Source organism: Perissodus microlepis, chromosome 4 (assembly GCF_051167445.1).
Source record: "Perissodus microlepis isolate ML-2025 ecotype Zambia chromosome 4, ASM5116744v1, whole genome shotgun sequence".
Classification (NCBI taxonomy): domain Eukaryota; kingdom Metazoa; phylum Chordata; class Actinopteri; order Cichliformes; family Cichlidae; genus Perissodus; species Perissodus microlepis.
The window spans coordinates 6,370,132-6,397,453 of NC_140464.1; the positions used below are offsets into that span (position 1 = coordinate 6,370,132).

At 40.0% G+C, this 27,322-nt stretch overlaps 1 protein-coding gene across 1 annotated transcript in view; it reads right to left on the bottom strand.

The window, feature by feature from the left end:
- Positions 1-15,786: 15,786 nt before the first annotated feature.
- ngfra (nerve growth factor receptor a (TNFR superfamily, member 16)) overlaps positions 15,787-27,322 on the bottom strand; it is a 33,597-nt gene continuing 22,061 nt past the window's right edge. Inside the window, exon 6 of the mRNA XM_084925283.1 lies at positions 15,787-24,873. Within this exon, the coding sequence (XP_084781409.1) occupies positions 24,821-24,873 (53 nt within the window). The 3' untranslated portion in view covers positions 15,787-24,820. The remainder of the gene's footprint in view (positions 24,874-27,322) is intronic.

Genomic DNA, 27,322 nt, shown 5'->3' on the forward strand with positions numbered 1-27,322 from the left:
TGAGACAAGCTTCTATTCATTCTTAACCTATCCATCTAACTTTTTTATTGAAAATAAAATGTTTCTACTAAAGATCGACACTATTTATGGAAACTGTATCACATCATCACCACTCATATAACAAAGCTGCTGCCCCATTATATAATTCTCACTGTTTAATTTACAAGTGGCTGTGACTTGATGAAAAGTGTCAGCGAATGGATGAAGGTGAAGATGAGCCTGCCAAAGGCTCCATGCAGAGGAGAGCATCTGCTGTCTGTAAGCTGCAAAATCCATTAGCCATAATGACAGCAGTGGACACAGAAACCTTTGAGCCGACAATGCTGCACATGATCATAGCGACCACTACATGGAGAAAACTGGTCATAGCATAAATAACATACAACCAACGAGTGACAACAGCGACAGCAGAGATCCTTGACTATGCTTTAATTGAACTGTTTGTTCTGACGTTGGATTTAAATGGATTTAGACTTTGGTTTTAGACAGTTAAAATTTACTGCTTCAAATCCTCAGTGACCTTTTGCTGTTTTAATGCCTGAAGCATTCTAATTATAGGACCACAGTAATGCAAACAACTAAATGATGCCAAATAGAAAGTGCAGTTTATGTAAGTAACATTCTTAACTTTGCTATCACCAAGCTCATTACAGACAGAAATAGAGAACTCTATGGTCTACAGAGGCTTTCATCCAAACCCATTAATGCACTGTTTGCATTTATATGTAATCTCACAACAGAGAGGGCGAGCTATCTAACATCGTGATCTATCTGACTGATGTCTTTAGGCCGGCGTTCATAATGAACATGTCCACTCTCCAGGATGGCCCTGCGGGCAGGAACTCAGGTCTTTGTTTTTGATCTTCCCCAGGCTGTCTGTTGCATTAACTCACTTCTTTCACCAGATGCACTCATAGATGAGTCGCATCATTTTTCATGTTGAGCAGTGGCTCTGTGAGGCTTATTGTCAAATCTGGCCCTCCAGCCCTTGCTGTCCAATGTAACTCTTTAGTACATTAAGCCACCCATCTCCACACAGACACATAAAGCCAGACAGTAACATATTGCTGTTATCGTGATGTTGTGCATTAGTGGGGCATTATTTTGCCCTTAGCACATAATGTTGCTGTAGTTGGTGTTGAATACATATTAAGTTTAAATGGTTGGCAATATGAGGTGGACGGCTTTTTTAGGATGCTGTTGGAACAAACAAACCCCATGATTAAAATGCTTCTTGTTCCAGTAAGAGCGATCTTCCAGTTTCAAACCATATCACAGTCTGCAAGTTGGGACCAATACGATCTATGTCAGGCTATATGTCACTGGTTTAATGCATGTCAGAATGTGTGAGCAGCCTTCAAATCAAATAACAGGCTCTGGCAGTAGTGGCACTTCTTTGTTTCTGTGTGCATAAATGCATAAAATGCAGTTGTATTGTGAGAATTTGATTTTTTACCTCTGACATTTCAGCCTAAATTAAATGTGTTCATAAACGTGTTAACTTTTGCTTGACTTTAATACTATTCTTACCTACATACCATCCAGATTTTAAACTGAATACTCTGCTGATACTGATGTTTGTTGAACCTTACACAGAATTATTTCATTGTCACCTTGATGAACTTCTTTGAAGTAAATTTCTGTGGCCCACAAAACCTATATTGTTGCAGGTTTGAGAATGTGTGCCAATACCACTAGTGCTATAAAGCTAACAAGTGCTCATTTAGTTACTCTCCTCGTAGCACTTAGTGCAATAATTCTGTTTTAATGACTCTCACTAAGCACAATTTAACTGTACATCCCATGTACTGTGAACAGGACCTCTGGGTATTTTAGCGCTGCACAAGGTAGAGCATCCATTTTCTCCCCACAAAGCCTCAAAACCATTAGTTAGACACAGAAACTCAGTCTGTCCAATAGCTCTGCTTGCCTGCCATCGCTACAAGCATGTCCTGAAAAAGCTCACCAATGAAACAGTTGCTCTGCTCTGTTGTTCTGTATCTGACAGTTCACTATTTGATTAATGCTGCTTGGAGAGAATGTGGAGAGAAGCATGTGAGACCAGTGAAGTAGGCAGGGGAGCAACACTGAAGTCTAATTTAATAAAAATTTAGTCGGAGCATTTCCATAAAGAGAACAAGTGGATCCACGTGGGCTGGCTAATGACAAGCACAGTTGGATCTGCAAATGTACCCAGACCCTCAGCTCTATAGAAAATGATTGTCTGGCCATCAGTTAGTGCTGCTTAGGTTTGAGTTTGCTGGATACGCCTGGATTTGTGTTTTTCCTTTAAGATAGAAAAACACTGGGTCTATTTATAGTGAGTTTGAGGTGACATTTGGTATCAGCATATCTAAGTAATATATTCATCCAGGGCATGGTGTGAGGAATGGAACTGCCCAGGAAAACACATGTCAAACACATCTGTGTTTCTGATATCATTTACTGATAAGTTCACTGACACAAAAGTTTACCAGTTCAGCTCTAAAGTAGATCATGTGATGGCGTCATTCCATTTGGAAACCATTAGCTTTCCATCTGTTACATAGAGTTTATGTGTAAGAGGTCCCACAAAGAGTGACAAACTTTAACAGGGGATTTTAGCCTAACAGATGTTCACCGACTTTATTTATAGATCAACCTGTTCGTGCAAAGTCAGTTATGCTACAGTGGAATGCATTGCACCATGCCGCTTCTTCATTAGCTCTCGTACTGTAACAGCACAAGGCTTGTCTGATTAGACCAGTTAGGGGGTCAGTGACTCTCTGCAGGTTAATATTAGGCAGCGGTTAGTCAGAGGTCTTTAGTTTCACACAGTTTTTCTCAAAAGTGCCCGAAGGGAAACTGAGAATGAGCGGAGCTGTTTGGGGATCTAGTGACGCTTTAGGAAAACATGGTGTAAAAATGAATGGGAGCGCTAACTTCTCCAGACAGATGTGTTGATAAGACCTCGAAAGGAAAGCCCATGAGAGGAAAGAGACAGCAACAGGGGAAAGAGCAGATGAGACACGTGGTGTTGGAAAAAATATAATGCTAGGGGAAAAAAACAGTTATTAAAAATATTCTACAACTTCTGCTAAGTTGTAGTTGCAGCTCAGTCATATTCTTTTTCAGACTATGCCTTCATCCATCCCTCTAAATTAGCAGCTGTCAGGCCCCCTTGCACTACAGCTCTGATTGATGAACTCTTTTGGGAGTTAACGTGACACACTTTGTGTCAGCTTTCCAGACTGCTGCACTCACACTCTTTATTGTCCTTTTTACCCAATACCTTGAACCATTTTTAACCTTTTTGCCAAATACTGCTTATTGTTACCTGATCTGCCAAAGCCTCGACCTTCTGCCACACAGCAGGTGGTGAGCAGATAAAGATACTTAATTCTTTTGGCCAACGGGTTATAAATATCGGCAGTTGTAGAGAAGAAATTCTTTCCTTGTCTTGGCAGGCTGGGAGGGGCTGGGACTGTGAGTCCCATTGCCTCTCAACACACCCACATCCTTATGGTGTTGATGAAACTGCAGAGCTCTGATTGATGACTGCACCTTTACTTTAGTGGTCTGGGGTTCATTTACAGTATGTGGGTGTCCTCTCAGTGGAACCTCCAAAGACGAAAGTGTGTTTTTTTTTTTAATGGTGATTTTTGTTTTTCCACCCGGACATTTTTTTTTATCTCATCTTTATTTTTTCCCCAGTAATGGATCATGTAGCCTCCCTTTGTTTTAATCACCACTTTACCTCTCACTAAGAAGAGTCAGCAATCAGCGGTTGGGTGAAGGAGGATTTTTGTGGGAAGCTAAAGCTTTTCTTTATGGCATTATGTGGACATGCCAAGTGAGTTGTGAAATCCAGCATTGTGCCAGTATGGCTTTTCGGAACAATAAAAGCCACTGTGGTTTTTGTGTGGATTTTTTTTTCCTTTACAGGAGAAGCAGAAGAGGATGGATGGATGGATGAAACTTTGACAGTTAGCACTTTGACCTACATAAGTGACAAAGTAACAAACTTACTATTAACTGATTTTCAGAGCAATTAAGTATACACACCACTGGCTCATGCCCTACAGAATTTGATATATTTATATTTGTATTGCGTATATACTTCATTTGATCTACTTTAATAAAAATAACTATATTTTGAAAGCTCAAGCTATTGTGATTTTTATTTCCATTTGTGCGTTTGATGTATTGCATTCTGCAATCATTTAATGTTTACTGCTGTATTAAACGTTCTGTCATACATTCTTGCTAAGCAGCAGGAGGGGCTGTTTTATTCACCAGCTAATCAAAAAGCCACAAATATTGGTAACATGCAGTTTAATTCTTCACATGTGGAGTTGGTCACATGTCATTTATAGCCAACAGAACTGTGTAAATTTTACAACAATTTCAGAAAAAAAAAAAAAGAAAATTCATTACATAAATCTGTGAGACCAAAGAAGCAAATGTTTAAAACTGTGACTGAAAAACATGGGAAAGAAAGGGCATTAGCGATCAATCACTTTAATGAGCACACTTGTTATGACAGCTGTGCAAACAGCGAGATTTATATTGTGTTTTATTCTGAAAAATATGTATGTTGCTTTAGATTTGATTCAAAGTCAGAGAAAGTGGTCAGAGAGTGGCCACGTACGCAAAAGCTAATCAATCAATATAGACAAACGATTTTACGTGATTAAAGTTAATAGGAAAAACTTTACTGATACGTAAGAATTACTTTAAGTTTTCTATGCAAATCAGAAAACATCTCTTCTGTGGATCGTTATCTTGTCATGATAAAGGCGTGACCCATTGTCCTGTGCAATTCACCACAGGTCTCACAAAGCAAGCAGATCCAGGGTGAGGGGTCAGACTATGAGCAAATTAGAATTCCCTGATGATGATGATGATGAGCAAAGGATCAAGTTACTCTACCAGAAACCTAAAATACCAGGCACTGGGTTGGTGCTTCAGAGCAAACACCACATGATGAGCCCACCACTGAGAGAAAGCGCCAAAGTAGCATGACACCATGTGGATTGGATGGAGGTCAGCGATGGCGATCCTGGCAGTCAGATCTCTATAGATTGATATTTATAGATTTTAAATATGTTTAACATTTCATGCAATTATCCATTAGCAATTAAACTAATTTGCTGCATTACACCATGTTGGTATAGTTTCCTTTAGCATAATAAAAACATGGGTAGATCAGAATGACAGCACTGTGGAAGTGTGATGTACTGATGTCCCTGAGTGACTGTGCTGTTGTTCACAGTGAGGGGGTCACAGAGGTCAACTAAGTTCTCTATTATTGCCAACAGTGGGACAAACTGAATAAAAAAAACACTGCTCTGATGTAGACTGAATGTATGACATATATCCAAACTAACGCCAATGTCAGGGCAGCACAGCGATCGGTGATTAGTGTATTTATGCTGGATAGCTAGTTAGTTAGCACCGTTAGCACCAATGACTGTAGAAAACAGTTTCCTACAGTCATTGGTTAGCACTGTTACCGTTACCTAAATTAGAAGTAGCTACTCCTAATGCGGGATTTCTGGGTCTGTGTTGATTTCCTTATTAATCAGAGTGCTAATGTACTAAACAAAGCTTTAAAGGAAACTTACCCTGGCTACATGTGCTCTGCACTTGTGAATCCAGTGTGGCGGATGGAGGAGAGCGAGGAATGAGACCTCTTCATCTTCTGTTTTCTGATTGGCTGTCCTCCACTTCTGTTCATTCCACCTCCAAACTCCAAACCCAAGTTTCACAAGTGAAAATTTCAAAATATAAGTTCAAATTTTTTTCTACACACTCTGACTTTTTATTCTGCAACTCTCACATTTTGCAACATATATACCTTCATAGTGTACATCCTCTGTAGGTTGTCCTAAAAGTTAAAGATTGAAAGAAGGTAGCTGAGGCAGTTTGGGAATATAACTAGGGTACCTGATTGGTGCCTTCTCGGTTTGGTGTTTCGGCTATGTCCTCCCAGAAGAAGGCCCAGGGTAGACCCAGGACATGCTGGGGAGCTTACATCTACTGGGCTGGTTTAGGACTGCCTCATTGTCATCCTGGACGAGCTGGAGGTGGTGGCTGGGGAGAGGGAGATCTAAGTGTCTCTACTCAGACTCCTGCCTCTGCAACTTGAACATAGCAGAAAATGGATAGATGGAAATCACAAAGGCAGCAATTTACTCAAAGCAAATGTCAGCATTGTTATTGTTAAATACATGCTATGAATATCCAATATATCTGTAAAGCTTTATGAGACTGTGAATCATCAGACTTTTATTCTCTGCATTACACTTTTGTTTTTTCAGCAAGATCTCCTCATACTTGGCAAACAAGGAGCAGGTGCTGTTGGGCTCTTTATTATTTCATTTGTATGGTAATGATCTTCTTTTTGTTGCGCCTGATACTTCCTGTTATGTTCAGAATGCCAATGATTTTGTCATTTTCCTTCCTTATGTTGGTATTTATTAGTTGATTAAAAACCTTTTCATCATTCTTTTTACAAGTGGCTGCAGCTTTTCATCTGCAGTAATCATAACTTTTGTTTGTTAATGTTAAATGTATTTCTTCCACTAGAATATTCGCACACATTGCTGGCTAATAATGTGACTGCTCATGATATTTTACCCATCCAAACAACTAAGGAATGACACATACTTACTTATCCATATAAGAGACATGTTGTTCTAAAAAAAACTACTAAACATTTCAGCATGAGTGGTTCTTTTACATTTTTTACTTCTATATTCTTCTATTTATGATATTGATCTTGTCATTAATTGACTGTAGCACTGTAAGTTCTCTTTATTTTTTGATTAATGACACATAGACAAAGTAAAAATAGTTTCTATGCAGTGTTGTAGAACTTAATTTAGTATGAGGTATAATTTTAGCTTTTTTGTGTTCTCTTTTAATCAACGGGTACATGTGGTGGCATGTCTGTATTTAACTGCTCTCTCCATTCTTCTCTGTGTCAGTTATATGTACCTACTGGGTCCTGCTCTATCAATAAATGAAGTATAAAATGGGATTATTGTTAACACCTCAAAGGCCGCTGAGGACCCTGCTGTTTTTATACCTGCATGAGTTTATTCCCACAGGCCAAATATATGCAGTTTGGATGAACTGAAAGCTCAGAAGGTTTGATTGTCAAAATGTTTGCCTGTGTGTGTCAGTCCTGTGCACAGCACATATTAATCAATGCATGCTGGGATAGGCTCCATAGCACCCCACAACTCTGAAAAGGAGGGATAGAAATAATAAAATGAGAGCCTACAGCCATGTGAGAGGCTGCGCGGTGCTGGTTTTATTTCTAATCTGAGCTCTAAATTATATGTAAGGCTGATGGGAGCATGTTTTGTTCTTATCCCAGGGCATTAATACAGCCGGACAATATCCTCATTTGGATGCCAAGTGGTCCCAGTCATTTGTTCTCATCCAAGAGACATTTTATATCCCATCTGGGACATCTATGACTTTGTTTTGCATTGATTTCACTCGTTAATTTGTTTCACTTTCATTTGATTTTCATGTTCACTTTTTCTCACTGCTTGTTTAGGCTAAAGCACCAAAAACTTCTTGGTTAACTTTAGAAAAAGGTCTGAGACACCACTGAGGCCAAAAAGGCACCCTGTCCATATCTTCTACATATCAGTAGTTTGGGCAAAGTGGAAATGTTTGATAAAAATGTGCTTAGTAGTAAGTGTTAAATCACACTACTGACCTTTTTATTTTTTTATTTTTTTTATTTATTTTTTTATTTTAATTTTTACCAGATGGGGAAAAAGATGAAATGTAAAAAGACCACCAGCTTGGTTACAAATAATCTTGATGGGGACATAAATGTGCACACCAAATGGCCAGATAATCCATCTAATAGCTCTTGAGACATTTTATTCAGGGTCATAAATATCAGCCTCTTGGTAGCATTAGGATGGAAAAAGAATAGGATTACCAAAGGTTTAAAAATGTGCTACTACTCCGTCATGTGGCAGGCTAGTAGGATAAAAACTCAGGGTTGCTGGTTCAACCCCCCAGCTCACCTGGCTCTGTATGTTCACCTGCTGAGGGGAGGTCCAGGCAAGGGGAACTTGGAATGTAAATTTCGAGGTTCAGGGCTTCCCCCGCTTCTGATTCTTTCTAACTGAATTTCCCAGAGGAACCCAACCGAGGGATAAATAAAGTTTCATCTAATCTAAAAATGCCCTAGCAATAGGACACTGCCATCACCAGAGCCACAAGTATTTATGAGAGAGAAAATATAATATATATGTAATATCTTTAATTTTCATCAGTTGAATACAGTGTATTTTACAGTGTTCACTAAGATTGATGAATGTGGGTTAAGTGCGGTCGGATGAGAAAAAAATATGCAATTAAATGGACAATAAGAACCAGAAAACCCCAAGTTCTTGCTGATGAATCAGCTTCCTCTCTGTGGTTCCTTTACTGCAAAACAGAAGGAGGCCAAAGGAAGGACTTGATGAGGAAACATGTAAATGACACAATAAGTGATCAGAAAACATAGGAGTTAGACTCCCATGTTACCATCTGCACAGGAAATTAAATGAGAATGAGGCGTGCCCTTTGGTCCTACCCCATAACTACATTAGACTTCCTTTGATTAACCACCAATGTCGTGCTTTACAGAAATTAATCTTTTTGAAAAGCAAGATTTGTCATTATTGCTCATTTGTATGTTTGGGGTTTGTTTGGTTTTTTTGGAAAGGGGGGGGGGGGGGGGGGGGGGGGGTTGGGCTGGATACTTGGCTTTTCAACTACTATATATTTTATTCAGAGAAAAGCAGAGCAGAGAGAAATGGAAATTCTTTTCACCATGACACAGCGCTGGTTTACTGTGATAGTCTCAGTCCTAACACATGCAGAAGATAATACGTTATCATAAATTTGATTTCCAGATCCAGTTGCTGTACTGAGGTGTGCTGTGGAGCAGAGCAAGCTGTCTGTTCACTGTCACCTGCACATATTGCCCTGTGCAGATGCAGCAAGATGTGCTGTGAGTACCCAGCATCTCCGACCCTGAGGAGAAATACACCACAGCAGCCCAATCGTTCTTGGCTGCCATCTATCTTTTCTATCTCGCAAAACACCCTTCCCCCCCCCCTCTCTTATCACGCATTCCTGTATCCTTACAGCTACATAGTCATCACTATGTAGCAGTACAGTTGCTGACTAGCCCGCACAGTTTCTTAGCACACCTACTGTGAAAACACTCGGGGGATCCCAAACATTCATTTTTACGTAGGCACTAGATACTCAGTATTCAAGTGGCATAGTGCTGAAAGCGTCTGAGCACTGCATCTGTGGCCAGAGCTGGGGGGAAAACAACTCTGTGTGCATTGTTGTTGACAGAAATAGAGTCCATTAGAAGGTGTGAATGGAAGAGTAATGAGAAAAACCTGATTGCTGGATTTGGTTAACTTCAGTGTCATGTCCTGTAGTCAGTGCTTGTTTTGTTGAGGGAAGTTTTGAAAGCAAAACGTGCAGCTTGCAGCATTTCACTGCATGTAATGGATATCAACAATGTTCTGTAAAGCAGAGTTCAGTGTAATGATCTAAGATCGCTTCACCTCGCCCCTTTTTTCTAGGTATCACTGAGAATGGCAAAAGGATGCTGTAATGCCTCTGATCAGCCTCAGTACCCGGAGGAAGTTTACTCATCAGTGTGGTCGATTGAAGTGTTTGTTTGTTGAAGAGAAACTTCATTTGTACAACGAAAATGCTTAAATACATGTTTGTATATATATGAACTGTTTATCCTTTTGTCATACACGGAGTCAAGGACGAAAAGCCAAGATGATTAGAGTGGAAAAATCACTTCTTGTCTTGCAATCAAAGTGAGGAGAAGGTGTGTCACAAAAATGAACCCAGTCTGTGTTTTCCGTCTGCTGGCTATTAGAATTTAAGCCAGAGAATATGAGACCAGGTGTCCCATGCAAGCACAGTCTAGGTCTTCGTGGTATCGGAGAACAGTGGGAAAAACAAACAGTGTCCAAATTTTACCCTAGGCACTTAGAGTTTCATAAATATTTATAAATGTTGTGGTTTTACAGTATGTTCCACCTGTGGGTGTCCAGATAAACATATGGTACAGTAATGTTCTGGTGAAGGTAAATACTTTTTAGGAAAAAGACTTTTAGTGCAGATGCATCTGTTGTCAAGTCAAGTTTATTTGTTTTTCTCAGTATCGTATAGAGCATGTCAGTGAATTTTACAAGCTCAGCAATGGCAAAGAAACCCAACCCAACTCAGAATCCTGAAACAGAGAGAAAAAATAAACACAGTGTTGTAAATATTGATAGAATTACAATACCCCCAAAATAACTCATTAAAATGGTGATTCAAGTAGCACTGGCAAACGTAGAAAGATAAAATAAAATAAAAAAAATCATATCCAAGTAACATTTAAATGAGTTATTTTAGATAATGTTTTAAAATGTTACCAAAATAAGAGCCCAAAGGTGTTGCCAAGGGATTTGCTTCTAGGAAGGACTTTGGTATGACGTGTTTCATGCCCCTGAAGACAACATGGTAAATAATCAGTGACAAATCCAGTTCTAAGAAAGCTGCATGAGGTGCAAAATGTAAATTACAACAGAACACAAATTAAACACAGATTTACAATAGAAAATAAAAAATACTAAATGCTTTAACGGAGGCATTTTACTATTTAATTAAAAAAAGGCACAAACACATCTCATAGTCGGGACAGGCAAACAAAATGCTGGAGAAAAAAAAGTTCTTCGAGAAACATCTAGTGGAAAATTTTGCAGCTACTAAGGTCAGTAGTATAATAAGAGCATCTTAGAAAGGCAGACATTCTCAGAAGCAAATATAGCCACAGTTCAATAATCTGTCTTCACAATGTGGAACAATTCCACAATAATTTTCTTCATTGTAAAATTGCCAAGAATAGCTCATCTTTATATGTTTGAATATCTCATCATCTACACTGCGTAATACAATAAAAGATGCAGAGAATCTGGAGAAATCACTGTGCACAGGGGAAAAGGCTGAAAATCAATACCGGATGCCCGTGATATTCAGGGCTTCAGGCGACACACAGAAATAGGAATGATTCTGTAACGGAAATCATTGCATGGGCTCAAAGATACATCCAGAAATGTGTCTGTGAACACAGTTCACCGTGCCATCCAGAAATGCAGGTTAAAGGTCTATCAGGTAAAGAGGAAGCTATAAGTGAATATAATCTACAAACCTTGCTGCCTCCTCTGGACTACAGATTGTTTAAAATGGACCAAGGCAAAGTGGAAAACTGTTCCACTAAACTTTGAAATTCCTTATAGAATAAAATGCACACACCGTCCTCAGGACTAAAGAGGAGAGGGGCCATCCGACTTGAAATCAGCACTCTGTTCAAAAGTATGCATCTCTGATGGTATGAGGGTGCATTAGTGCAAATGCATAACTGGAAAGCAACCATCTAGAAAGCAGCCATTCAGAGCCGCATGTGTAGAGCAGCTAGAATCGTATATCAAACCAAAATGCAACAACATTTCTGTCCCAAAACCCAACAACTGGTCTCCTCAAGTCCTGGATGTTTAAAAACTGTCGCTGAAAGAAGAGAGGAATTTTTTACAGTGGTAAATATGCCCCTTCCCCATTTTTTTCTATCAGTTTAAACATTTGATATGTTATATTGTTATTTCCTGTTACATATGTTCTATTGTGAAAAATATGGATTTATGAGGTTTGCATATCATTTCATCTCTTTTTTATTTACATTTTCCTCAGTGTTTGAGGAAGCTTTTTTTCTGTTATAATAAATAGTTTCTGATCTAAGTGTTGACTAGATCACAAATGGCACCCGTAGCACGTAAGATCGACAGCGCACAGTGTGCTTTGAGGTAGGAGCCAAAAAGGGTGTAGTTTGTATGTGTGAGCACCCGTGTGTACACCTGTGAGCATGAGCACGCTTGTACTTCAAGGTTCCCTCATGTAATGATCTGCTAGAGGGTGTGGGGAGCCACAGCCCCGTCCTCCAGGGCATGAAGCAGGTATGGAGGATGAGGGTGTGGGGAGCCACAGCCCCGTCCTCCAGGGCATGAAGCAGGTATGGAGGACATCAAAACTCCAGACATCCAGAGGCCCTCAGAACACAAGAGACCAAGGAAGACCAACAGAGGGGCAGCTGCGCCACTATCCCAGAAAGAGCTGAGGAGAGCCCCAGATGAGGGGTCACTCAGCAGCCGCTGAGCAGAAGCCAGGGGGGGTTGCAGTGACGTGCCCGTGAGCTCCGCCGGCAGCCAGCTGTGCCAGAGTGACCGAGCCCCAGGCCGAGAGGCCGAGGGCACCCCACCCCCGAAGTGGCCCGAGCGAGCCCCAGGCTCCAGGCCCCGACAAGCAGCCACCAAGGAGTGAGCCGGTGTGTACCTGGACGCCCATCCCTAGACACACGGGCATGAGCATACATTCATATATTACAAGTTTGAAATATATTCTTTAAATGTAAAATTTGTTAGCATTAGAGGAGAGGTTGCCTTTATTATTTACCTGTCTCCTATAAATGTAATGTAAATATAACAATAATAATATAATAATAATTGTATTACTTTCATAATTAATGTATTAGTTAATGATGTACGTAATACATTTTTTGAAAGGGAAACAGGTTGTATGAAAGTCATTAGAGGGCATGAAAGGTACACAAAGTGAAAAACTTAAGCCAAGGATGTTATGGCAATAAAACATCCTTGAATGTCAATTAATGCAGCATGCACATTGTGTTTCATGCAATTTTTTTTTTGCACTAAACCAGAAAAAACATGAAAAACATATGAAACATGCGTCATTGATTTAATCAGATATGAAGAGCAAATATTGTAGTAGATAAACATCGATCCATCCATTCTCTGCCACTTATCCCTTTTTTCAGGGTTGGGGGGGCGAGCCTATCCCAGCTGTCTTAGAACAAGAGGCAGGGTACACCCTGGACAGGTCGCCAGTCTGTCGCAGGGCTAACACACAGACAACCATTTGCACTCACATTCACACCTATGGGTAATTTAGAGTTTCCAATTAATCTATCCCCACTAACTGCATGTCTTAGATAAACAGTTTGAAACGTATTAGAAATGTGCATTCAAACTTTTCTATGTGTAAAAAATAGCCTCCAAATTTAATTGCAATCTTTCATAAGATACAGTTTTTGCTGGTAAAATTAGTTGTACACATTTTCTTTGATGCAATATTTCTTTTGTCAAAAGGTGCCTTTTGTTATTCTCAGTCGCGTCACTGCCCTGTGTTTCCTTCACAAGTGGGTAACCAAGTTCGTTGCATTTCCAGATACGTATTGAATTGTTGCAGTTCCCCGAGGCCTATTGTTTTTTGAGCCGTTTTTTTTTTTTTTGGTTTGTACTGCTAGAATCACCCAATATCTTTCTCACTTTCTGCCCAGTTAACTGTGTGTAACAAAGTATTCTTCCATATCCGACAAGATGAATTGCACCAGGCGTTGAAGGTGCACGCATTACAATGGTGGTCACACACTTTCATTTTTCTCACTCTGAGGCTCAACTTAGGGAAGAAAAATCAAATCTAACTCTGCCCTAAAATTATTCATCTCTATCTTGATATGAAGTGACAGTCAAGTTATGGATGTGGGCAAACTGAATCCCAGTGAGTCTCGCTCTAACGTTCCATTAGTCAACTTTGTTGTCCATGCTACTTTGTAGCAGAGCAGGATTTAAGCAAACCGCATCCGTGCGTGAAAATCCAATGAGCTGCTGCATCAGAAATGAGAAGAGACATACTTTAGATTCCTTAGTCACTCCATAAATAAAGTTAACTCTGCGAGCAGCATCATAGATAATCACTTAAGAAGTCATTCATTTGGGTATTACCTACCTTTTCTGTTGTAAAGGTGTAAACAGTAGGGGTCCATACACATATGGAATTGGTTTAAGGATCTGTACGAGGCACACAGTCGTTTAATTTCTGAACAAAGGCAAAAAGTTTTCTTATTTCATCTTTCTTCTTTCCAGATGACATGCATTAGAAACCCCACAGCAACAAGTGCAATGCCATAAATTGAAATAATTCTGACTGCTGAGGGTCTAAAGTGGGGAGTGTTTAACTTTGGGATCCACTAGAGTGAGGTGTTACAGGATGGCGCTCCTACAGCTGGTTGTCATCAAGTCTATTCATTCCCGATTTTCCACCTCCAAGTCAGTCATTTCCAACATTTTCTCTTTTAATTCTTCTGTCTTTATAGTTAAGTGAGTTGGAACAGGGCGGTCTGCTAATTTCTATGTAGGATGCAAGCAAATGGGAGAGGCTGGGTTGGATTGATTTGTTTATTTGTTAACTGTTGCTTGGCTGGATGGTTTCCTTATGTGCCCTACACATGACGCAGAGCTGGTATTCAGGCCTGAAGCCAGCTCTCCCACATAGATTTCACACCCTACAGAGACATATATTAAAACACTGATAAAGCAGAAACATAAACAGTAACGTAACATAAAAATCTGGTAAAAATGGCCCCGTGTTTCCTTTTCTCTGAAGCTATGCGTGCATGCTGTTTGCTCTTATGTTTTGTATGTTTATCTGTCAGGTGTTTTAGCATAGGAGTGCAGAGTTCAACCTCTGGGATCCTGTTGGAAGACCTTCACAGATTTACTCCTTCCTCCACTTCGTGAAAAAAAAAAAACACTGCTCTCTAAAAATATCCTCCTTCATAATGTCAGCTCACATTGTTTGCAGATGTAGATTGACCGACTGAAGCAACAGTCCAAAACGTTTCCAAGCAGATGTGTTTCAGTGTTTGATGAATTTTGATTTCACTCCAACCTGCTCTGCTGTAGTGAGGAACTGAGTCAGAGGTGTGACATGTAGCAGTCAATGTTTAAAAAACATGAAAGCCACATTTTGGCTTGAATCGTGTTTTTTCTCTCTCAGAGGAAGTGGCAATTGTTGCCACTAGTGTCGAGCCATTTTCAAATGAGAAAGGAAAAACAAGAACTGAAGGTGAAATGGAATAAAATTGAATCTCTGTCGTTATCCATCCATCCATTTTCATCATTGTATGCTCTGTTAATATATTTAGGAAAAAAAATATCCACCGAAATGTGTTAACCTCTTTAAGTGACACTTTATCCATAACACAGCCATGACTGTGTCTCACTGTATAGACCACAGTCCTCTGTCCAAAGTGAGAGGCAAATTTTACCACTCAGGAGCCATGTTGGAAATTCCTCCAGGTGGTAAATTTAAGGTTTACAATGCCAAGACATTTCTCACATCCTTTTTAACATAAATCAGAGTGCAACAAAAAACATGGCCATCTTGTCCCCTACTCACAATTAAGGACTAGCTCCATGGTGAAATTTGTAGTCCAAGCCAGATATTTTGGATAGAGCACGCCATGGTGGGCACGACCAAAACAAGAGAAAAAAAATCTTACCTTCCACCATAGAGATAAAAAGAAAAACTCCCAGACATAAACATTAGAGAAGGTTGCTAAAACAACCTCACAGCTACCAGCACTACATTTTAAACATGTAAGCAGATGGTAATCTAGCTCTTCTAGCTTCAACGACACTACAATGACACACAGCATAGGCTGGTGTGGAGTCTGGAAACAGACAGAGCTAATCCAGTCGTATCAGGTCCTAATTTAAAGCTGGCACCTCCGGTCACCAACCTATGGTCATCTGCCACATAGAGCTTACATAATTGAAAGCATAGAACAAAATGAACACCACTCCTCAGGCAGGGAGGAGGGAAAACAATAAGACAGAATACAAAATCAAGTCTGGGTCATAACACTTTTATTTCAGTGGTCACCTGAACATTAAACACCTCATGAGTCGAATCATCAGTCAAATCTCATTAAGTTCTCTTTACAAGTTTGATGTTGGCCCAAAAGCTTTGAAAATCTTTTTTGTGCTACAGGTTCTTCTTCTACAAAACACACTCACAGTCTCACAAAAGGATGGATTTATTTAGCGCCTAATTCCAAGTATTGACATGATCGGTGTGACTGGTTCTTTTTATGCTTGCCTGCTGCAGAACATGTGAAAGTACAGTGAACCTCAACTTTGCACTCATGTCAGTCCAATAGTGCAACTGGCTCATAATATCAGGGTTTGGCTGAAATTCCCCGAAGTTTCAGACAACCACATTTTCAGACGTTAAGAAAGTCTCATGTCTTTTGGCTTTATTAAGAAATTTGCTGCATATTTATTGAAATGCCCACATTAAATTTTTGCCTTTGGTCATCATTAAATCTTTTAGATAATGACAAAGATCTGTTTTATATATGTTCCTTATGACTGGACTTTTCTATTTTTAATACATGATATTTAAAATAACTATATTATTATATTTTTTTCAGTTTCTTTGAGAAAAAAATCAATTTTTCTTTCTCATCTGTTTTTGTGCCATGAATCCATCAGATATGATTAATAGCCATGCACATTTTAGCCCATTAAGTGCTGATGGAGTGTGTAAGCCCTGTTAGTTAAAATCTGATGAATTTATCTAAGTGTATAAATAAGTGTCTATGTGAATGAATAAAGCTATAACCTGCTGATTTAAATTTACAAATAAAGCATTCATCAACAAACGAGAGCCAAGCTGAGACATTCTTCTTGTAGGTGCTTGTTTCTTTTTTAAATTAGTCACACAGACAAGTTTCAGTTGTATCGCCTCGAGCATGTTCGCACATTTGCTTCAAGTTGGCATATCTCTTTCATTTCATCTCTTTATGGGCTTTTTTGTCATTTCAGCTGAGTTGGAGTCCTGATTAATCTTGATAGAAGGAAAAACTTCTGTTGATTAGTGTTTCCATGTAAATGTTCCCTGCTGATCAAATTAAAATTTATCTGTCAACCCCATCTAGCTCTGCTTTGTTGCATTCAGTAGAAACTAGTGAAGGGGGGAGCTGTACAAAAACATTTCATCACTTTCCTGTTGTATTCCTTTAGTTCATTTTTTTTTAACTGTTGTGCTATTTCACAAAAATTGAACCAGAACAGACGTTAGTACTGTTCTTGATCATTTTCTTGCTATTATGTCATTTCGTTGTTGATGAAGGATTTATCGCTGAGGATTAGTCTCTGACACGTAGCAGGAACAAAAATTCCATCTGGAATCCAAAACGTTTAAGTGGTGATAAGACTGTAGAGAACCGCACTCTGGGTCCAGTAGACCTTCACATATGGTCTTGTTTTAAACTGTGGTTTGGCTGTGAGTCCAGCACGCCATTCTTTCTGGTTTAAACATTTTATTTTCATTTGCTTGAGGTCATTTTCACAATGCTTTTGGGTGTTTTTGAAAAGGGGGGAAAAAAACAACAAAAATTGCCTATCATCAAAACTAGGAGGGTGGGAAATGTTAAAATGTTGATAGCTCTGTGAGATTATGACACCTGTGTGTTCCGTTTTGGAAATATTTTAAATAATCTTTTATGATTTTCCCAATGACAAAAAGCTTGCTGAGATTTTTCCCACCCTCTTTAGAGTATGTGTCATACATGTATCCAGCCTACTTTCAACTGCTGAAAGAAATTGATTGAAATCTTTAAATTACCCCACCAAGATCAGCATCATTGTCATGTTTGTAAAATGGAATCAATCAAGCTGCCTATTAGCTTAGCTTAGCATGAAGAAGAAATACAGATGTTGTCAGAAGTTTGTATATACTCATTCCCTGGTAATTTGGGGCTTTTAATGATTTCTTTAAACTTTTATTGGGAAGGTCCTTCCAGAAACTACATGTTTTGATATTTGTTTGGGATCACTGTCCTGCTGGAGTGTTCAATCGTGTCCAAGTTTCAGCCACCTGGCAGTTGATTTGAGTCCTTCTTCATTATTCTTTCCACTTTGTGCAAAGTACGAGAATCAATGACCATCACCATGTTTGTCATGGTGGTTAAATATTCATACTGTAGGTTTGAAAGCCTCCCCTTTATTCCTCAAAACAGACCTCTTGTCATTCTGCCCAGACAGTTCAATCTTTGTGTCGTCTGACCATAAATGATTTCTCCAGATGGCACTTGCCCTGTCCATATGGGCAGCTGCATTAAAGGTGTCGATTTTGTAGGTGGGGCTTCTCTCTTGGTTGGCACCCTCTTGGCTTCACTGTGGACAGTGATGCTGGTGCTCCAGCAGTTTCCAGTTCACGAGAGCTTTGAGTCTCCGTGGCTCCTGGCTTGGTCCAGAACATCCTAACTGATTTCCTCCCATCTGAGCATGACAGTTGGGTCTTCTTCCAGGCTTTAGCACAGGGGTAGGCAACTCCAGGCCTTGAGTGCCGGTGTCCTGCAGGTTTTAGATCGCACCCTGGGTTAACACACCTGAATCAAATGATTAGTTCATTACCAGGCCTCTGGAGAACTTCAAGAAAGGCCTATCTCCCCTCACCACACTCCCTGCCGGTGGCTGATGCCCTCAGACGTTGGTGTGTTGGTGGTCCTTGTCGTCTGGGGCTGGGCGCTCATGTATGTACCGGCTCACTCCTGGTGGCCGATTGGCGGGGCCGGGCGCCTGTGGCCCGGCTGGGCTCCTTCCGGGGGGTGGGATGCCCTCAGGCCTCTGGCCTCTGGGCCTGAAGCTCGGTCCTCTCTGGCACAGCTGGCTGCCGGCAGAGCCCGCGGGCACGCCACTGCAACCCCCTCTGGCCTCTGCTCCGTAGCTGCGGGGTGACCTCTCGTTTGGGGCTCTACCCAGCTCTTCCCAGGAGGGTGGCACGGTTCCCCCCCTTTGGTGGTCCTCCTCGGGTCCTTGTACTCTGGGGCCTCTGGATATCTGGGGCCTGGATCTCCTCCATACCTGCTTCATACCCTGGTGGACGGGGCTATGGCTCCCCACACTCCCTAGCAGATCTTTACATGGAGAAACCTTTGGAATACAAGCATGCTGATCCACACAGGTATGCACACAGGTGTACACACGGGTGTTCACAGACGCGGACTACACCTTTCTTGGCTGCTGCCTCAAAGCACATTGTGCGCTGTCTATCTTGCGTGCTGCACAATATCGTTTATTATTTAGTATCTACTGTTATCTACTGCTAGCTAGTTTATTGTGATGGTGCTGTTTTTTTTTTTTATTATGTTGCTCTTTGTTGTTTGCTTTCTCTTCTGTTTTTTTTCTCCATACAGGTGATCCAGGTGTTTTGTTTTGTTTGTTTTTTTTTTGTTTTGTTTTTTCTTTCTTCCCCCCCTTCTCACCGTCTCTTCTCCCCTTTGGTTTTCTTTCTCTCCCTCTCTTTCTTTCATTCTTTCTCCCTGTCCTATCCCCCATTCATGTCTGTCCCGTTTGTAGCAACCGAAAATAAAATAAATTCATAATTATAATAAAGGTCAATCAAATGGACCAATATGGCAAGGCCATGATGATCCACTTGGTAAAATAAATCCGCTTGGCATCTTTCTTGGCCTTAAGACAACAATTCTGATGGCTAAAGATCCAAACGGGACACAAAAAAAAAAAAAAAAAAATGCTGAGGAGTCATTTAGCTTTTAAATCAGCTTTGATGGATCATGGACACATCTAAAACCTCCAGGACACCGGCACTCGAGGCCTGGAGTTGCCTACCCCTGCTTTAGCAAATACTTGCAAAGACACATGCAAATACTTAACATTGTTTGAATTTATGAAATTGGAATCTTCAGTTGTTTAAAAAGTCTTCCCAGCTTATATAAATCTACAATTCTCCTTCTGCACTGAGTTCTTTGGACCCATTGGTCTGAGTATTGGTCCTGAGTACTCTTTTCATGCCAGCAAACTTTTGACCCCCTTGTGAATTAGAGAAAACTCTAAATAAATTTAAACTTGTGCATCCGGTTCTTATTGGATTTTAAATTAAATATGTCTCCTCTAAAATCATTACCCTCTGACAAAGAACAGTTCAAAGAAATCATTAAAAGCCCCAAATTACCATGACGGTCATGCCCATGATGACTGTTTGTAAACTTCTGACCACAATTGTGCTTTCTCCTCATGCTGACCACAAGTATACAGTAGCTGGCCTGGCTGTGTCTGCAGCTAACAAATCAGTCTACGAGTGCTTCTAAATTTAATCGATTACAGCATGATGTTGTATGGACTGAAAATATACGAACATTTATACTGTACTGCTCTTCTAGTCTTACTTAGCTCAATAAGTCCCTTGGGCTACAAATCACATACATTCATGCAGCACATTATAATATGCAGTTTAAGTGATTTTTTTTAACCCTTTATTAATCTAACCAGCAAGTTTGGACTGTGGGGGGATGGAAACCCACATAGACACATCTAAACTTCACACAGAAGTACCCCAACCTAGCATCGAGCTTCCAGCTCAAAACCTTCTTGCCATCAAGGAACAGTGCTAACCACTACACTGCTATTCCACGTACTCCTGGTTTTCACGGATTTTGATATGAAACCAAGAAAATACAAGCCATGCATAAAAAAAAACGTTTTAAATGAGCAAAGGAAAGAGGAAATCATTTCAGGATATTAAAGTAAATGATGTACATGTCATGCAGTCAGTTATGAAACTTAAACTGAAGGATGATTTCAGAGAGTGGATTCATTAGCATAAATCCTTAATGAACTGCTTCAAGTTTATTAAAAACCTGCAAGCTGCAGGTTTTTGGGGGGTGGACCTCAAAGTCTACCGATTCAAACGTCACTGGAAATGGAAATGTACAACGAAAACAGCCTAAAAATATCTCCGAGCCTGAAATGATCTGCAATTCATAAACTATTAAGACGCAGCGTTCTACCAGACAATAAAAGCATTTGCAAGCAGGCAATAATATATGCCAAACCGGATTATTAAGTCTATACTTTCACCCATCTACAACTGTTGTGTAATTTTTCATGTTTTTAAGGTGATGACAAAAAGTTATTACACTGAAATTAAATGTGGCAATTGTTCATTTTATTTTAATATCTTAATGCTTAATCACAGAAGCTTTATTAGTTTTCTTCCTTGTATTCTTTGAGCTACTCTAAGCTAATCAACAGCTGGCACAGGTTTCATATTTGCAAAACAGATCGCTTTTTAGCAAGCAGGTTTGCCAAGATCTCAAGCTCTTCCTTTACCCAATAATATTAACACCATATTTATCAATTCGTGTGAATATAATCAATCTCAGTGTAGCTACAAAGACAGAGTAGACAAATAATGCAATGACATCTGTTTATTTTATATGGATGTCCATTACACTTGCACATATTTTTGTTTTTATACATTTTCTAGGGTATTTTTCTGTCTTGTATCAACGCTAAGAAATTCACATTTACATAATGCATTTTACATTAGTAGGTTACTGCAGATGACATTCAGCTTTACTGGGACCAGGTCCTGATCTATCTGTATCAAGTAATAATATCACAGAGTATCACAGTGAACCTCCCCATAGACTTCATGTTACTGTAGATTACATATCTTGTTGCCTCTGTGATGGAGGTACGTGATAAAACTTACTGTACATGCAAAAAATCAGTACCGTAGAGCTGATTTCTATTGACAAATAGTATGTGTGAGCTTAAGAGTAGAAGTCCTGGGTGGCATGTTTATGCAATGCTACATGACCCTGTTAGTCGCCAGTATTTATAGCATGTTAACATATAGTATGTGTTCACTGGCAACCTATTTGTACTGTAAGTCTCTTTATACTGGTGCCAAGTTTATACAGTTTGCTTGCGTCTCCAAGGTTCATCTATAGTGCTGACTTCGATTTGCTAGAAACCTTCATTAGCTCTGAAAATATTTTTAAAAATACACAAAAAACACAAAATAAGTGGAAAACTGCAAAAGAAAACTAGCCATACATCTGAACTCAAAGATACTGGACACTGTACACAGGCACTTGAACTGTGGTACACTCTTTGAGTGCATTCATATTATGTCTAATAAGTGCTACAAAATAACATCAGTTAGAAAAAATACGGATTCCAAAAGTGTGATATTGTTCATTCATACAAACAAACAGGAAAATGTAAAGACAAAAAAGAAAAATCAATTTACAACAAAAACTTAGGGCTACTCAAACCTTATCCTTGAATTGGTCTTGCATATATTTCTGTTTATATTCAGGTTGTAGATTCCTACAGTGTGTCTCACTTTACAAGCTGTTAGAGTAACACAGAATAAGTCAGTTCATGGTATATGAGTTCACTGCTGGAGGGCTGATTGGGCCTCAGGGGGATGCAGTCGTGGAGTAGGGCTTTTTTTTACTTTCCTGTTAAGTCAACACTCTGGTCGCTCATACTGTAGCAGAGTCTGCTTTAATGTCACTGCCAGAGCTAGGATCGGGATGACTCATACCGGCTCTTACAATAGAGGAGTGAATCATACAGTGTCTGTATGTGTGTGTGGTCACATGTCTGCACCGCATCAGCTGAGGAGGTGTGAGCAAAGGACAGCAGAGTTTTATTTGCTTCCATTCATTATGCTGCAGTGATTCATGAATCACAAGTGAAGAGAAAGTTTAATTGTCTTGAGCTGTTGGTGACCAGGTGATTGATGCATGCGGGATATAATGACTCACTTTCTCTGTCTTCTTCTCACTGTGTGACATTTCCTATCTGGTGGTCATTAAATTCGACAAGTTCTGCTAACAAGTAAACACATCCACTTGTCCATAGATAATGGTATAACAAATAATCCCCGTTTAAAAGCCATGTGTCATCTCTTACATGTGAGGTTTCGTATGAAGCTAGGAGAAGTGATGTGTTTATTAGGGAACTTGGTACAGGTAGGTGAATTTTGTACCTTTGGCCAGAGCCAACCATTTCCCCCGTTTTATAGTATTCATTCTAAGCTAAGCTAACCGGCCTCAGAGAGCATCATATTGAATGTTCAGATCTGACATTAGCAACAATCTTCTCATCAAAATATTCGTGAAAAAAGCAATCAAACTACTCTTTTAAATGATTCTGTTTCTAGATCCTGAATCTATATCAACCCGTGTCTTTCTAACTTCTACTTTACTTGTCTACTTAGCAGTTCTATTACACAACTTACAGATGATTCACACTAATTTTCTGAAGATCTCTTTATCATTTTATCCACACCACATTAAGAGGGACCCTGAGAAGATACGTGCCCCTGAAGGAATGAATGCTAAAGCAATGCAGGTGAGCTCAGCTACAATCTTTTGCAAGGTATCTATGTCAATTGCTTTTACAGCTACGTTAGGCAACAGGAGGGGGGCAGCATAAAAGTGGTCCTCCATGATAAAAGGTGTCACCCAGCTTTAGATGTGAGCCTGGACTAAGTGCTTTTATATCACCAGCCAATGTAGTAAATGTCAGCAGCCTCAGAGTGGGATAAAGGATTTGTAATGTGGCGTTGAGGCTTCAGCGAGGGCGTAGTCACCCCTCTGTTGTCCACAGCATTAATCCCAATGAGAGTGGAGCAGAGGGTAAATGAAGCTGAAACCCTGAGGTAATTACTACCTGCCTGTCAGGATGTCTCTCTAATGGGTCCCGTGTTGATGTGAGTGCCAGTGGCAAAGCATTAGCACCTCCACACTGTTTATCAGACTCAGACAAAGCTGCATGAAAGACTGCAAGAGTGAGAATGTGAAGATGTAGTTGCTTGTGCAGATTATGAAATGAAAGTGTGCCTCTGAGGGTTGTCCCAATTTTCCACTCAGTAAGCGTAAATTGTTATAGATGGGATTCCTTGTTGCTGATTTTGTGTCCCAGATTCATTTAAACATCAGCTTAATGAGCACTGATGACGTAGTTTGTTGCTCATTAGACGGCTTCCCCTTCCCATCAGGCAAGTTAACTCATTGCAATGAGTCAGCAGAGCTCCACAATGCAGAGACGTCCCCCCTCACGTTGCACATCCAGGCTCCACGGAGGAGTGTGGAGGACCACTGCTGAATCAGCCATGTAGCTCAAGCCACAAAATTAAAGTACCACACCATAAACAGAAGATATACATTTGCGTATGTTGAATTAAAAGCGTGAAATTACCGAAACCCAATCCTTTTTAGGTGCTGTAACGGAGGTTAGTTTGTGAGAGAAAATCAGGAAGAAGCATCTCACTGAGGCAAAAAAAAACAAAACAGTTAACCTCTTTTTCCAAATATGACTCACTCGCATCAGTCGGCGTAGCCAATCTCAAACAATGACGCAGACTTTTTATAAGACAACATGACATGAAACGCATCTGTGGTTAAATGATACAAGAGAAAGAAATTTCAGAAGAAGTTGGGAGTGACTCACGGCTCCCCTGTTGCTTTTCGTATCGCTGATGACAGTGGGGGTCTAATAGAGTGAATCTCGTGGAGAGAGGCAGAGGATTATCCAAGAGTGGGACGCCACAGAGCAAGATGTGAGACGGACAAGCTCCCTTTGTCTCTTCGATGCTCGTGAAAAAAGAGGGAATATAATGAAGTGTCTTTCTACCTATTTACCTATCAGGCATAGATGTTTCATTGCAAGTGATCATAAAATTTAAAGGTAAATGAAAAGCTTTGAGATGGATAGGAGGTTCTAAACTGGCAGCTAGTGAGAATTATGTCATATCATACTGGAATAGTCAGGTAATACAAGATGCACTGGCAAATATCTACCTATCTGTGTAACACAGGTTCAGATTTTGGTTGATATTGCCAAAGAGATTGTGTCCAGGCACACTGTATGTGCATGGAGGAAGAGTCAGCGTGTGGCCCAAAGGTGGTGGGAGGTCCTTATCAGTCGAAATGTCGCTCTGTGGCAGCTTCAGATATAAATCAGAGTTAGTTTTTACATTCTGTGGCCGCCTGTCTTCCTTTTGGTCCACTGTTTAAGTCCCCACTGTCTTCTCCTTGTCTTGGGCCTCCGTCTCCTCAGACTTCAGGGGGAGGCGAGTCAGGCTGGGGACCCCCATCCACCCTAACCACTGCAGAAAAAGATAAGATATATGTCAGGCTGTGAAAAGAAGACACTGGTGGGGTTTTTTTTAAGTTGTAGAGCTCTTCTTTTATTATCTTGAAATTTCACTCATACCAACACTGTTTCTTGTGTCTCGCACTGAAAAGATCCTTGTTCTATCTTCTTCAAAAAGTTTCTTAATCACGAGGAAATGTTTCTAGTTAAATCACCCGAATGTTATAGCTATCCATTCACCAAAAAATTAACTACTTACTATAAGTCATGTAAAACCTCTAAAACTCTGGATAATCACACTCTACCCTGAAGAGGGCCCTATGGTGTCATCCACTCATTCAAGCTTGTTAAACTGGATCATTAGCTCCATGAGGATGGGAAACAAAGCTGATTGAGGGAAACCATGGAAACACCTTGGGAATGAAGACATAATTCTGAGAGAACCCCAAAGTCTGTGTCTTATCAATGCATCCTTGTGAAAGTGAACTACAGTACAACACAGTTTGAAGAAGGGACTACCTATAGTGTCACTCTCCTCCTACAAAATCCTTTTCCAAACATCATACTGCACTAAGAGCACTAAGATCGCTACACCCAGTTTTTCTGCTTCCTTTCTCCATCTACTCTGATTATGTCCAGCGGCAGTCCAAAGCACTCGTCTCTTCCTTCTGCTTAAACAGACACTCTACAGGCGTCCTCAGTGACACAGAGCAGAAAGACTCTGACACTGGCCAGTGCCCAGCCATCTGTATCACGCACAAGTTCATGCACACAGACACACAGTGGCTTGCACCTGCACTTCTGCTTCAGTCCGACTGTTTCTGAACTGGCAATGCACTTCATTTCAGAGGCAGCATTGATAATAATAGCCACATGGCTGTTTTATAAAGTCCGACCTCATTCCGAGAATCAATACAAGCTGTCTTTCACTGAACCAGTTCAATCAGGTCTACTCTGAAACGTGAACTCCCCATCAGAGCGAAGCCTTGTTACTGACTCTTTCTTTTTTTCCAGTCAGAACATTCAGGGAATCCTGATTGGATCCAAAGCCACTGTTAAGCTTTGAAATTTGCCAATTGTGATTGTGATTTGTGGTTTCATGATTGTCACAAGAACTCAAAGGAAAAGTTTAAGAGTCAGTGTTTTACTATGTTCACATATATATCTGTTTTTCTTTTGATAGTTTACTATCAAATAGCACTACTTATATTCATTTCGGAACTCATTTTATTCCATTTAAATCCATTTTGAAAGGATACTACATATTTTTGTGTTTACTTGATTAACTAAACCCTGCATGAACAAAGTCTTTTCTTCCTAAATTATAAACCTATTTGCTAAATTTGCCTGGTCCCTCTTTTTTGTATTTTTATTTGTCATCAGGCATTTGTGATAGCATGTACCAAGCTGATGAATCTCCATAGTCTTTTTTTTTTTAATCAAATATCTGCTTATGCACTTGTGTCATGGGGCAAGATATTTGTACCCAATTGTGCATTTACAGTGTGAGTTCTACTTACCAATCAAGTTTGATGCTTTGCTTCAATGCCAACAACAGCCCATGGTGGGAGCAATAGAGTGAACTCATTTGCCAAAATACAACCTTGAACCTTAAGATAGGCTCTGATCATAATTTAGATTTTTATAGTTGTTTTTTTTTTTAATGTATCTGACTTTGTAAAGAATCACTGGTTTACAGAGCAGCAAGTCTTGCACCAGATGCCTGTTCTCTACACTGGAAGCCCCAGCTGGTGGTTGTCCCCAGAGGCTAATTCAAAAAACTAGTCACCAGGTTCCCAGCACTTCAGAAATTTGCTTCTACATCCTGGTGATAAAGGGAAGCTGAATATTAATCGGGACATTAGAGGGTGAATATTTAGTTTAGTTGTGAACATATTTCCGAGACCTAATTGCTCCTTGATTGTGGATTTGACAAAAACAGATGAAATAATAAGACTCTGGCTTTGGGGGAAAAAACAGCCTAAATCCTTGTTGATACCATCAAGTGTGTTGATTTGTTAAACCAACATCTTCAGGGTAATCAAACCACTTAACCAATTATTAAAGTAGTTTAGAATAATTTAATCAGTTAGTCGACTCATTGCAGCTCTACTGTGCACCGAATACATACTTATTTCACGCGGGGTGTCTGCTGCCTACTTCTATGCTCATTATTCAGATAACAACAGCAGTGAGAATACTTCCACCCAGAGAAGTTTTTGCAAACTTGCTAATGTGGGAGGATGACAACCAGTTATGAGTCATCCCTCTTGTACTGCAGAAATTGCATTAGTGATTTGTAAGATGACTCAGCTGCATTATTACTGTAACTTTCAGCTGTATAATGTTACAGAGTAAAGAACGTACTGCTGAGATTCTGCAGGTACCGTGGGCTCTCAAACGCAATCCCACATGTAAACCCCATGATGGAGGTGGACTGTAGTGATGCAATAAAGACTGTC